The sequence below is a fragment of the Heloderma suspectum genome, chromosome 17 (genome assembly GCF_057233095.1).
Source record: "Heloderma suspectum isolate Gila_16-S chromosome 17, 16-S_ref, whole genome shotgun sequence".
NCBI lineage: Eukaryota > Metazoa > Chordata > Lepidosauria > Squamata > Helodermatidae > Heloderma > Heloderma suspectum.
The window spans coordinates 8,540,382-8,554,804 of record NC_139474.1 but is presented as its reverse complement, the minus strand read 5'-3'; the positions used below and the strand labels follow the sequence as shown (position 1 = coordinate 8,554,804).

The window sequence follows — 14,423 nt, the reverse complement described above, 5'->3', positions numbered from 1 at the left end:
GCTGGTTTGTGTAAAAGTCGCAACATAGGAAGCGGCCTTATACCGACTGGTCCGTCTCTCCTGGTCTTGTCTGTATACTGGTCAGCGGCTCTCTAGGCTTTTCAGACAAAGGTCTTCCCAGCCCTACATGGAAATGGCAGGACAGAACCTGGGACTTTCTGCAGGCAGAGCAGGTACTCTTCACTGAGACAGAATTGCATCAGGGCCCGCCCAACACTGAAAAGTGGCCCAATACAAGGGCACCTGTGCTCATGCTGAAGCTATGACTCTGAGCCCCAAAGACTGCTCAAGCTGCGAGACTGTTCTGAGACACCAAATCCACACACCTGGTCTTGAAAACCCAGCTCTAACCCAACAGAAGCATCTTAACTTCCACGAACAGTCAGAAGTATTTCATTTTAACGCCATCCTCTCTCTCCCTCTCTTTTAATAAACAGGTGTCACATCATGCTACAGAGGGAGAACTAGAATCACTCAGCTGGCATAACCGTTTGCTTTAAAAGTACGATGTTCCTCTCCTGAACCAACTTCAGTATGGTACATCAATACTATAATGAAGCTGTCACCACAACATACCTGGCAGTCTCCAACATTTACTGCTACTGCTGTTTTGACAGGACATGGTGTTTAATTTAGCTGCAGGGGACGGAGAGGATATGCACAACATGGAAGGGGGATTTTAGAGGACATATCCAAATTGCACTATTGACAGAACATGGTAGTGCAACCAGCCCTCTCCCCTTGGGCTAGGGGAAGGAGTCTGGTGGTGACAATGCTTGGTCGTGTCCACCACGTTTCTAGCTGCACAGACATGATGCTGTGTGAGAGTGAATAATCATTTATGTTGTTGTTGTTCAGTCGTTCAGTCGTCTCCGACTCTTCGTGACCCCATGGTCACGCCAGGCCTTCCTGTCCTGCGCTCTCTCCCGGAGCGTGCTCAAGTTCATATTCATTGCATCCGTGATGCTATCTAGCCATCTCATCCTCTGCCGTCCCCTTCTCCTTTGGCCTTCAGTCTTTCCCAGCATCAGGGTCTTTTCCAGAGAGTTTTCTCTTCGCATTAGGTGGCCAAAATATTGGAGCTTCAGCTTCAGTATCTGTCCTTCCAATGAGCACTCAGGGTTGATTTCCTTTAGGATGGACTGATTTGACCTCCTTGCAGTCCAGGGGACTTGTAAGAGTCTTCTCCAGCACCACAGTTCGAAAGCATCAATTCTTCGGCGCTCAGCCTTCCTTATAGTCCAGCTCTCACAGCCATACGTTACTACTGGGAAAACCATAGCTTTGATTAGACGGACCTTTGTCGGCAAGGTGATGTCTCTGCTTCTTACTATGCTGTCTAGGTTGGCCATAGCTTTCCTCCCAAGGAGCAAGCGTCTTTTAATTTCATGGCTACAGTCACCGTCTGCGGTGATCTTGGAGCCCAAGAAAGCAAAATCTGTCACTGCTTCCATTTCTTCCCTTTCTATATGCCAGGACGTGATGGGGCCAGATGCCATGATCTTCGTTTTTTTAATGTGGAGTTTCAAACCAGCTTTTGCACTCTCCTCTTTCACCCTCAACAAGAGGCTCTTGAGATCCTCTTCGCTTTCTGCCATTAGGGTGGTATCGTCTGCATATCGGAGGTTGTTGATAATTCTCCCAGCACTCTTAATTCCGACCTCTGATTCATCCAACCCGGCATTTCTCATGATGTACTCTGCATATAAGTTAAATAAGCAGGGTGACAATATGCAGCCTTGTCGTACTCCTTTCCCAATTTTGAACCATTCGGTTGTTCCATGTCTGGTTCTTACTGTTGCTTCTTGACCCTCGTACAGGTTTCTCAGGAGACAGGTAAGGTGGTCTGGTACTCCCATCACTTTAAGAATTTGCCACAGTTTGTTGTGATCCACACAATCAAAGGCTTGAGCGTAGTCAATGAAGCAGAAATAGACGTTTTTCTGGAATTCTCTTGCTTTCTCCATGATCCAGCGAATGTGGGCGATTTGATCTCTAGTTCCTCTGCCTCTTCGAAACCCAGCTTGTACTTCCGGTACTTCTCGGTTCGCATACTGCTGAAGCCTAGCTTGTAGGATTTTGAGCATCACCTTGCTGGCATGTGAAATGAGCGCAATTGTGCGGCAGTTTGAACACTCTTTGGCGTTGCCCTTCTTTGGAATTGGAATGTAAACTGACCTTTTCCAGTCTTGTGGCCACTGTTGAGTGTTCCAGATTTGTTGGCATATTGAATGCAGCACTTCAACAGCATCATCTTTTAGGATTTTAAATAGCTCGGCTGGAATACTGTCATCTCCGCTAGCTTTGTTGTTACTAATGCTTCCTAAGGCCCACTTGACTTCACTCTCGAGGATGTCCGGCTCAAGTTCAGTGACCGCACTATCATGGCTATCAGGGACATTCAGATCTTTCCTGTATAGTTCTTCTGTGTATTCTTGCCACCTCTTCTTAATCTCATCTGCCTCTGTTAGGTCCCTGCCTTCTTTGTCCTTTATCATGCCCGTCTTTGCACAAAACGTTCCCTTGAGATCTCCAATTTTCTTGAAGAGATCTCTAGTCTTTCCCATTCTGTTGTTTTCCTCGATTTCTTGGCATTGTTCATTTAAGAAGGCCTTCTTGTCTCTCCTTGCTATTCTCTGGAACTCTGCATTCAGTTGGGTATATCTTCCCCTTTCTCCCTTGCTTTTCGCTTCCCTTCTTTCGTGAGCTACTTGTAAAGCCTCATCAGACAGCCACTTGGCTTTCTTGCATTTCTTTTTCTTTGGGACGGATTTCGTTGCTGCCTCCTGAACAATGTTACGGACCTCCGTCCATAGTTCCTCAGGCACTCTGTCTATCAGGTCTAATCCCTTACATCTATTCCTCACCTCCACTGTATATTCATCAGGGATATGATTTAGGTCATAGCTGAACGGTTTAGTGGTTTTCCCTACGTTCTTCAATTTCAGCCAAAATTTTGCAAGAAGCAGCTCATGATCTGAGCCACAGTCAGCTCCAGGTCTTGTTTTGACTGACTGTATGGAGCTTCTCCATCTTTGGCTGCAAAGGACATAATCAATCTGATTTCGATATTGACCATCTGGTGACGTCCATGTGTAGAGTCGCCTCTTGTGCTGTTGGAAAAGAGTGTTTGCTATGATCAGCATGTTCTCTTGGCAAAACTCTATTAGCTTTTGTCCTGCTTCATTTTGTACACCAAGGCCATGCCTGCCTGTTATCCCGGTGATTTCTTGACTTCCTACTTTAGCATTCCAATCTCCTATGATGAAGAGGACATCTTTTTTTGGTGTTAGTTCTAGAAGGTGTTGTAGGTCTTCATAGAACCGATCAACCTCAGCTTCTTCAGCCTCAGTGGTTGGGGCATAGACTTGAATTACTGTGATGTTGAATGGTTTGCCTTGGATTCGTACTGAGATCATTCTATCATTTTTAAGATTGTACCCCAGTACTGCTTTTCCCACCCTTTTGTTGACTATGAGTGCTACTCCATTTCTTCTAAGGGATTCTTGCCCACAATAGTAGATATGATGGTCACCTGAATTAAATTCGCCCATGCTTGTCCATTTTAGTTCGCTGATTCCCAAGATGTCGATGTTCAATCTTGCCATCTCATGTTTGACCACCTCCAGCTTACTTTGATTCATTGATCTGACATTCCAGGTTCCTAAACAATATTGTTCTTTACAGCATCGGATTTTCTTTTCACCACCAGACACATCCACAGCTGAGTGTCCTTTCGGGTTTGGCCCAGCTGCTTCACTCTTTCTGGCGCTACTTGGAAATACCCTCTGCTCTTCCCCAGTAGCATATTGGACACCTTCCGACCTGAGGGGCTCATCTTCCGGCGTCATCTCTTTTAGCCTTGTGATACGTTCCATGGGGTTTTCTTGGCAAGAATACTGGAGTGGGTTGCCATTTCCTTCTCCAGTGGACCACATTTTGTCAGAACTCTCTGCCATGACCTGTCCGTCTTGGGTGGCCCTGCACGGCATAGCTTATGGCTTCACTGAGTTACGCAAGCCCCTTCGCCACAACAAGGCAGTGATCCATGAAGGGATCATTTATACAACACTGCTAAAACATAAGGTGCTTTATAACAGCTCTGGACATTATTATACTCATTTTTATAGACAAGAAAGTTAGGGTTTAAGGCCCAGTAGAGATGTAATGTTTCCTGGTTGCTTACTGTGATTAGAGGAGTGCCCTTCAGACTCATGCTTCTCTCTCCCACCCTTCCTGAGTGTCAGAGCAATACGGCAATGGAACCAATTACCTGGGGAGGTGGTGGGCTCTCCCACACTGGAGGCCTTCAAGACGAGGCTGGACAGCCATTTGTCAGGGATGCTCTGACTTGGATTCCTGCATTGAGCAGGGGGTTGGACTCGATGGCCTTGTAGGCCCCTTCCAACCCTACTATTCTATGATTCTATGATTCTCAAGCTCACGTTTTTGTCCTCTCCGCTCCCTTCCTAGTAGTATCTTTGATTAGCCTTAAGCCTGCATGAAGCTGAATGTGAGCCATAGTTTACCATAAACTAGAGCAGCCTTCCCCAACCCAGTGCTTTCCAGAGGTGGTGGACTGCAAGCATGGCTGGCTGGGAGTTGTGGTCCAACATTATCCGGAAGACACTGGCTTGGGGAAGGCTGGAGTTTGAATCTGGTTTAAATCAAGTTACCATTCAACCTCATGGAGACGTAATGCAGTGAGCCACTAAGGGTCCCAGGTTCAAATTCCAGGTTCTGCCATGCTGAGAATGGCTACAGTTTTTTGAGGGTTTAGAAAAGGTACCTGCAGGCTCACCCAAGACATGCTCCCTTTGGTCTTTGCCTATGGCAGGGGTAGGTAACCTTTTTGCCTGGGGGCCACACACAGTGCCAGGGAACGGGTTGGGGCCACACGGGCATACAGCTGTTTGCCAGGCTGCCGGGAGCCTGACAGTGCTGGGGCTGTGGGTAGAATCATCCCCCAGGTGCCCTCATCCCTGGCAGTAGTGCCCAACGGGGCAATGTCGAGAGGGGTGGCGCCGGGCAGCCTCCAAGGGCCGTATGTGGCCTGTGGAGCTGTTGGTGCCCTGGTCCTGCTGGCTGAGAGGAAACTGAGCCTGTACCTTTGGGGAGGGGGAGGAAGCTTGCACTTCAGACAGCAGTTCAAAGCCCAGCAACACCTCTGCCTGAGGTGAAGCTGGGGCTGTCCCTTTAAACAGAGAAGGCCCCTCACTTGACAGTAATCGCAGATGCTTCACATGCAGAAGGTCCCAGGTTCAATCCCTGACTTCTCTAGTTTAAAGTCTTGGGTCGCAGGGCTGGGAAAGATGTCCATCCAAGACTGGAGAGTCATTGCCTATCCTAGCACACGCTACTGTGCTGGGGAAAGGCCATAGCTCAGTGGCAGAGTGTATGCTCTGCATGCAGAAGAAACCCAGATCCAACAGTTGGCACCACCAGTTTAAAGCATTTTAGGCAGCAAAACTGGGGGGCTGGAGGGGGAGACCAACTGTGTGACTGGATGTAAAGAAGTTTCATATACTCATATGAAAGTGGCAGAATGCCCCCTCTTCTGGTATGCAAGAAGACCCTCCTGCTTGTCAAGCAGAGACGCTGATGCCCAAAAAAATGCTACTGTGGCACTGAGGCAGGAGGTGCAGCTCGTCAGATGGTTTAAAGCTTCCGAGGAACAAGCTTCGAGTGAAATTGCTTTCTGCAGCAAGCAAGAGAAAAACAACAGGGAGCATGTTATTAGGGCACTCATCCACTGAAGCAAGGAACCATAAGGGGTTTACTGAGCCTATTTGCTAAGAGAGGGCCAGTCCAGCATCTAATCAGTTAGCATCCACTTCTCCGTGAAGGCATGATCAGAGTAATTAAGGTAAAGATTTTTTTTTCTTCCCTTCCTAGGGAATACATGCTGTATTGAAGCATGACCAGGCAGAACTGGTTAAAAGGAGGCATTCATTAAAAAATAGCTCAGCAACATGTTGTCTTTCCACAGGTTGTACAGTCAAAAACACATCCATGCAGAGAACTAACCTGGCTTAGGGATACAAGTGAATTTGGTGGCCACCTCCTCCACAATGAATATCTAATGGACCAGTATAGGAAGGTAGGACCAGAAAACATACGAACGAAGTGGATGTAATTCTGGTATTTAATTCCCTCCCACCGACCCCCAATCTTGCCTGTGCAATAAGTATCAACAAGGAGTTGAAAAAGCACATTGCTAGTAGCAGATAGCACGTTCAAAAGAGGTATTATGGCTAAGTAATACACCATGCTGGGTCACTAGAACTAACCATCGCTCCTAGTTGGATGCAAGACTTCTTGAAGCAGCACAGAGTGTTTCCTGGTTTGCACAATCCTTCAGATAGTTCTGGGGTTGCAAACAGCAATTGGAGGAGACCCAAGCCACAGAAGCTGTACTGGCTCTGTTGCCAAAATCAGCAGGCAGCTGGAAAAAAGAAAGGCCAAAGTTCTAGGGGCAGGTACAAAAGCATCAATATAAGGAGAAAATGTGTCTAGGGGGCAAATCTGGAGCGGGGCAGGGGGGAGAAAAAGAGGCTAAAGGCAGACAAGGTTCCGAGGCCAGGAGTGGAGGATGCAGAATGTGAAAGCAGATAAAACTGCAAAACGGGAGGAGAAAAGTAGATCCAGATGGAACCCAGGCAAAGGATTAGGAAAAAGCAGCCTGCTGGGTCTCTGCTGACAACGTCTTGCATTGTCTAATCGACAAGTATAATTGTCAGTTAGACTTTCCTTTGGGTGGTTAGTGTCACAATGCTTTTTTCAGGATACTACTCAGATGCAGCCAATCAGGTGCTCATTCAGCTGAGAGAGAGAACAACTTCTAAAGGCAACAGCTTGTAACTTCGACTAGCATGTTGCTGACTTCTCATTAAAACACTGGGAGACAGCAACTTCTTCAGCCTATTGTACAGCTAGTGACCTGCTTACAAATTAGCTTCTGGGCCCAGCAAGTTGCTGTTTCTTACCTTACAAAGCCCTTCACAGCTGAGGGTTTGCATAACACCTTGGCCCGTGAGCTCCATTCACTTCTGGTACTCAAAACAGGGCACAGAATTCTTTAAGTCGGTCTTTTGCATCAGACTCCGGTTAGTGGATCTCGGTAGATCCCACAAACCTGAAGTTTGCCAACCCCTGGTTTATGATATTGTCATCTGCAATTATGCTTTACAGTTATTGTTGCTGAAAGCCATTTAAGCTAATTAGCCTCTCATCAATTAAGAAACTGCAAGTGCTGATAAAGTGTCTTTCAGTGACCGGCTCTCTCAAGCGGGTGGGGCAGCTGCTCAGGAAACAGCCTAACCTCACTCTGAAGCCCACATTAAGGGTGCCCTTGCAGTAACAGAGGAAGCAGTATGTTGAAAGAGGATGTTGCCTCGCTTTTGCGAAAGGCTCTTGTGCCAATTCTATATTTGGATTTCTTCACACCTCTAGGATCTTACAAATTAGGAGCTGCTTCAACGTACCAGGCCAGCACTGTCCTTTTCAGTGGTTCCTGGGGAATTTGTTTTGGAATAACCTGAAGGATATTCAACTAATTAAGATTACATCCCAGCAACTATAAATCCAATTTTTAATACACTCTACTACATAAAAGTGCTCTAATCTAGCTCAAAATTCTTCATCCTTAGAGAGCATGAGAGTCCATCAGATCTTCCCCCTCAACCGGAAGATGGTACCTCCTTCTTGATGTCAGCATTAGATGGTAGACAGCCAAAACAGATCCAGACCAAGTACCGGTAGGATCAGGACAACATTGCCAAGGAAGTAACAGGAACCATGGGCAGAAGTGCAAGGCATCACACAAAAAAGGCAACCGACTACAGGGTTCTTCACCTGAGGTATCGTTCTCAGCAGAGCGGGAGGCAATCAACAGGCAGAGGAACAAACAGTGGGCCAGTTCGGATGTCACAACAGCCCACCATGGGTTAATTAACCTTCAAGGGGCTGCAGTGGGTGCCATCTGCCATTATGCAACCCCCAACCAGGAACGCACAACCCCCAACCTAGGGTTGCCATGGCTTGGCATGTCATGCGAACACAACTGAGGCGGGTTTTTCAAGGGTTAAACGAATGGACCATGGGTATGCAAAGGTTGTTTTAAACAAGGAGTACTTCATCATAGCTTTACAATAACATGACATCAAAACCTCACATACATGCAAGCACGTCAAAGCAAATACAATACTATTTATTATTTAAGACATTTTTACTCCACATGAAGAGAGACTGAAAGAACTGGGCATGTTTAGCCTTGAGAAGAGAAGACTTGGGGGGAGATATGATCGTGCTCTTCAAGTACTTGAAAGGTTGTCACAGAAAGGAAGGCCAGGATCTCTTCTCGATCATCCCAGAGTGCAGGACACGGAATAATGGGCTCAAGTTACAGGAAGCCAGATTCCAGCTGAACATCAGGAAAAACTTCCTGACTGTTAGAGCAACACAACAATGGAATCGATGACCTAGGGAGGTGGGGGGCTCTCCCATACTGGAGGCATTCAAGACGAGGCTGGACAGCCATCTGTCAAGGATGCTCTGACTTGGATTCCTGCACTGAGCAGGGGGCTGGACTCGATGGCCTTGTAGGTCCCTTCCAACCCTACTATTCTATGATTCTACATTTTCTTTCAGAAAAGAGGAATCACTCAAAGCAGCTTCCAAATCACCACCACCACAACACAGTAAAATGATATCAAAATATCGTGCATAAATTACTGGGCTGTCTTCATGTAATACCTCAGTAAACCTGTAGGCCTGCAACATTTTCCATATTTCGTGTTCTGATATCACTTTATAGGAATTTTTTTTTTTAAATAAAGAATCCAGTGGCATCTTAAAAACTAAGGAATGTATAATGCCAGAAGCTTCTGTGGCCCAGTGCCTGCTCCATCAGATGCATGAAGCATTTGTCTGCTGCTCTGAAGTGTTTTTAGATCCTTATGCTACTGTCTGTTGTATTTTAAGACTGTTGCCCTTGTCATTTTCTTTGCTTTTAGGGTTTTCATTTTGTACACTGTTTTGTATGATTTTCTTTCAGAAAAGCTTAATGATAATCAAAATATTTAATTGGCAAATACCAGTACAGACAGAAGAGGGGATGGGGGTTGTTACTATAAAGCAAAGTAGAAAGCCCCAGCAACGTAAGAGAGAGATGTGTCACCCCACTGTCCAGAGAAGGTTTCATTTTATTTATAAATAAATCTATCCTGCTCTTCAACCCCAAAGGGTTTCTTAGCCCAGCTAATTAAAGCCACCAATCAATACTAAAAATAACAGATTAACAGTGTACATCCACATCCAAAGGGAGAAAGTTCCTTCCTGTCGTGAACTAGCCACATCCAGTTTGTAGGAAACCCAAGTCTGAAAGTGTTTGTGAATTCGAACCCAGCAGCTTGATGCTGGGGTCTCCTTTTGGAACTTCCTTGTTGGCGTATGGCAACTTTCAGCTCTCTGCAGAGAAAGTCCAAGGAGATCTGAGAAGTTCCCCCACTGGTTACTAAGCATCATCATTTCTTTCTCCCCAATGGTCTGATTTGTGCCAGTTTTGTTCTCTCACACAGACAGTCCGGTTTGGGCGTAGGTGTAAAAAGACAAGGCACGTCTCATATTGGAAGATGTGCAGCTGAACAAGCCCCTGCTAGGCATTTGCTGTGATATTATATGTATGTGATGCTTTGATGTCACTTCACAAGGAAGATGCACTGAATAGACCCTTGCTGGCCTATTTGTAAGAGCTACTCTTCTGTCAATCTTTTCATTTTTACAACCTCTCTTCTGGTGGGAGTACCTCAGGCCCGGGGAGTACCTCAGGCCCGGGGAGTACCTCAGGCCCGGGGAGTACCTCAGGCCCGGGGAGTACCTCAGGCCCGGGGAGTACCTCAGGCCCGGGGAGTACCTCAGGCCCGGGGACCAACTCCAGCCACCCTGGGGTTCCCAGAGAGCCCCATGCGCTCCCCCCAAAACACTGATTTTGGTGGTTTCCTGGCTTTTGTGCTGTTTTTTTCCCCACTCTAAAAGGTTGAAATACCTCTCGTAAGTTACTGGAACTTACTTAGTTATTGGAAGTAATAGCTTTAAGCTAAAATATGCGTGCGTGCGTGCGTGCGGCCCCACCCACCCCTGGCATGTGGCCCCCAAGAGTTTTGCCAAAACTGATTTCAGCCCTCAGACTGAAAGAGGTTTCCCATGCCTGCTCTGCATTTACAGCCAGGCCAGGAAGAACCAATGGGCTGAGGGTTGAGCCACGCAGGAGCCCTGATACCACTTTCTTCCCTCCCCTTTGAAGCCTCAAGGCTCTCGCCAGCATGCAGACTCCGTTCAAGTCCCAGATGATCCTGACACAACCTTTTCCTGACCCTCCGCTCATTGCACAGAGTTGCACAGCACCGACAGCCCCATTCTGAGGCGGGGTCATAGTGCAGTGGTAGAGCATCTGCTTTGCATGCAGAAGGTCCCAGATCCAATCCCCGGCATCTCCAGTAAAAGGAATAGGTAAGAGGCAACGGGAAAGACCTCTGCCCGAGACCCCAAAGGGATATTGCCCATCAGGAGAAGATAATACTGGTCTAGACAGACAAATCTTCCTAGCTGGTATAAGGCAGCTTCCTACACTACACATTTTCACAAAAGCAACTCTTCCCTGCAGCCCCACATTACTGCAGAATCACGGCCCCACAGCTCAGAAAATGTGTACAGTTCTTCTACTTAAAACAGAAATCTGTTCTGAAAATACGTTCCTGTTAACACAGGTGTTCCTGCCAGAAGCCCCACAGGCCTTTTTAAAAAAAAATCCAGGTATCCCAGGACTGCAAGATGACCAGAAAGGGAAACTGGAAAGAGGAAGGGAGAGTGAGTAATTTCTGCTTGAATATGCCAAGCTGAGGCTAAGTGCAAAAAAGAAAAAAAAAAGCACAACAAAAAAGTAGGCTGCCCACTTAGATGCTTAAAATTCTTGCAGCTTTGAACAAGTTCACTAATGCCACAGGTGAGACCGCTTAGTTAGATGCAGCCACTGGAAGTACCTGACATCTTCTGGACATGGCCTGCAGAGATGCTGATTAAATTGTCCACCCAGACAAGCCTCTGTGAGCCAGAGCAAAAGAACCATTTGGATCTGGGAGGGAAGTTACCTACAGAGCTAGCTACGTCCCAGGTCATAAGAGCATGAGCCATGCTGGATCAGACCAAGGGTCCATCTAGTCCAGTGTTCTGTTCACACAGTGGCCAACCAGCTGTCTACCAAGAAATCACAAGCAGGACACAAGTGCAACAGCACCCTCCTGCCCATGTTCCCCCGCAACTGGTGTATACAGGCATACTGCCTCTGGTACTGGAGGTAGCACATAGCCATCAGGACTAGTAGCCATTGATAGACTTCTCCTCCAGGAATTTGTTTAACCCGCTGGTCACTCAAGTGCCTAGGAACTGGACTTCAGAATTTCAAATGTTTTTCTAGCTTCCACCATCAAGACATCCTCCCCTGCCTCACACAGGCCTTCTGCTAACTCTCTTCCACCCTAGATATTAAGCCCACATCAACAAGACTATGTGGCACAAGAGAAAAGGTCGCCCGCTCAGCTCAAGGAATAGTTTGGTAAAACAACGTGAAAAGGGCTACATCAATTATCAGTAATCAGCATTCATCTCTGCAGGCGATACCAAGAGGATGCCAGGTTCTTCCAGTGGCTACACTCACACCAGCTTTCCTCAACCTGGTGCCCTCCAGATAGTTTGGACTGCAACTCCCACCACCATAGGTCATGCTGGCTGGGGCTGATGGGAGCTATAGTCCAAAAATTCTGGAGGGCTTCCTGGCCCAAGATAAGATTCTTCCCTGATACTAAGTTGGGAAAGAGAAGTCTCTGAGCTTCTTTGAATATAATTAAGACAACACAAAAAGGATTTGGTTAGCAAAGTTCACTCTCATTCTAGGCAAGATGCCAAGCATCAGTGGAAAAGGAAAGAGGTCAGGGCACTGTTTTCTGGTTGCAGGAACTGGTGGAAAGAAGGGGAGGAGGACTAGATCCTGAGAAACAGAGCAGGTCCAATGCCCAAACAGATGCTGAATTATTACTCTAAGCGCCTTTCCAAAATTCACTTGACCCAAAGACATGAGTGTCAGAAGATACCAGGGCAAGGATCCTTGGTCTTCCTCGACAACATGTTCTACTGCTGGCAAGAAGAGTTCACTTTGCACTGTTGCAACATTGAAGTTAACACAGATATCCAGATATTATTTCTACCTGCTCTCATTATTGAGGGGTCAATCTAAGACTGTCTGACAAATCCCATTAGACCCACTCTCTATACTCTCAGATGTGGACAACTGGGATTCAGAATAAAGGAAAAGATCAAACAGCAGGCAATGGATCTTGACAAACCAGTGTTTCATCCTGGAGTAAGTGCTTGTGTAAATACACACCATGGACATTACTAAACGAATGCAGAACTGAGTTAACAATCTACAATCACAACTGAGAGCCCGACTAGCAGAGTGGCTAAGAGTTGAACTAGGAAGTCCCCAGCTCTTATCTCCTGTCTGCCAAGGGTGGCATTAGGCAAACCATTTTTCTCTCAAACTCCTTGTCTACAATAATACTGGCCTACACTACAAGGCTGTTGTAAGGATTACAGCACTCTTTCGATCAGAGCTGAATGGCTGCCATTTTAAATTTCCCACAAATGCTGCAGCACACCCCAAATAGTATCACTCTGGAGCATCATGGGAAATTTAAAATGGCTCTGATGTCAGCCCCAGGGGCTACTAGATATTCGCTACAAACAGACCAAGGTGCAACAAACACTTGGATTCTACTTTCCCATTTTCATAAGACAATTCCTGTTGACCTAAGCAAGAGCTATTCAGTAGGGAGTAGCTGTCCCCAAATGATCCATATTTGAAAATATCCAAGGTGCCTGCGCCCCTTCATGGATCACTGCCTTGTTGTGGCGAAGGGGCTTGCATAACTCAGTGAAGCCATAAGCTATGCCGTGCAGGGCCACCCAAGACGGACAGGTCATGGCAGAGAGTTCTGACAAAATGTGGTCCACTGGAGAAGGAAATGGCAACCCACTCCAGTATTCTTGCCAAGAAAACCCCATGGAACATATCACAAGGCTAAAAGAGATGATGCCGGAAGATGAGCCCCTCAGGTCGGAAGGTGTCCAATATACTACTGGGGAAGAGCAGAGGGTATTCCCAGGTAGCGCCAGAAGGACACTCAGCTGTGGATGTGTCTGGTGGTGAAAAGAAAATCCGATGCTGTAAAGAACAATATTGTTTAGGAACCTGGAATGTCAGATCAATGAATCAAGGTAAGCTGGAGGTGGTCAAACATGAGATGGCAAGATTGAACATCGACATCTTGGGAACCAGCGAACTAAAATGGACAGGCATGGGCGAATTTAATTCAAGTGACCATCATATCTACTACTGTGGGCAAGAATCCCTTAAAAGAAATGGAGTAGCACTCATAGTCAACAAAAGGGTGGGAAAAGCAGTACTGGGGTACAATATCAAAAACGATAGAATGATCTCAGTACGAATCCAAAGCAAACCATTCAACATTACGGTAATTCAAGTCTATGCCCCAACCACTGAGGTCCAAGAAGCTGAGGTTGATCAGTTCTATGAAGACCTACAACACCTTCTGGAACTAACACCAAAAAAAGATGTCCTCTTCATCATAGGGGATTGGAATGCTAAAGTAGGAAGTCAAGAAATCACCGGGATAACAGGCAAGCATGGCCTTGGTGTACAAAATGAAGCAGGACAAAGGCTAATAGAGTTTTGCCAAGAGAACACGCTGATCATAGCAAACACTCTTTTCCAACAGCACAAGAGGCGACTCTACACTTGGACATCACCAGATGGTCAATATCGAAATCAGATTGATTATGTCCTTTGCAGCCAAAGATGGAGAAGCTCCATACAGTCAGTCAAAACAAGACCTGGAGCTGACTGTGGCTCAGATCATGAGCTGCTTCTTGCAAAATTTCGGCTTAAATTGAAGAACATAGGGAAAACCACTAAACCATTCAGGTATGACGTAAATCATATCTCTTATGAATATACAGTGGAGGTGAGAAATAGATTTCAGGGATTAGACCTGATAGACAGAGTGCCTGAGGAACTATGGACGGAGGTCCATAACATTGTTCAGGAGGCAGCAACTCAATCCATCCCAAAGAAAAAGAAATGCAAGAAAGCAAAGTCTGATGAGGCTTTACAAGTAGCTGAGGAAAGAAGGGAAGCGAAAAGCAAGGGAGAAAGGGGAAGATATATCCAACTGAATGCGGAGTTCCAGAGAATAGCAAGGAGAGACAAGAAGGCCTTCTTAAATGAACAATGCCAAGAAATCGAGGAAAACAATAGAATGGGAAAGACTAGAGATCTCTTCAAGAAA

At 46.3% G+C, this 14,423-nt stretch overlaps 1 protein-coding gene across 7 annotated transcripts in view; it reads right to left on the bottom strand.

Annotated features, from left to right (window-relative positions):
* The window catches only part of MARK2 (microtubule affinity regulating kinase 2), a 134,614-nt gene that overhangs the window by 105,035 nt on the left and 15,156 nt on the right, over window positions 1–14,423 (bottom strand). Inside the window, exon 1 of one of the 7 annotated variants that reach the window (XM_084823831.1) lies at window positions 6,291–6,416. The exons of 5 other annotated variants lie outside the window; for them this stretch is intronic. In XM_084823831.1, the coding sequence (XP_084679957.1) occupies window positions 6,291–6,293 (3 nt within the window). In that variant the 5' untranslated portion in view covers window positions 6,294–6,416. Of the gene's footprint in view, window positions 1–576; window positions 627–6,290; window positions 6,417–14,423 lie in introns of those variants that run through there. One more of the 7 variants, XM_084823824.1, reaches the window with a different exon arrangement.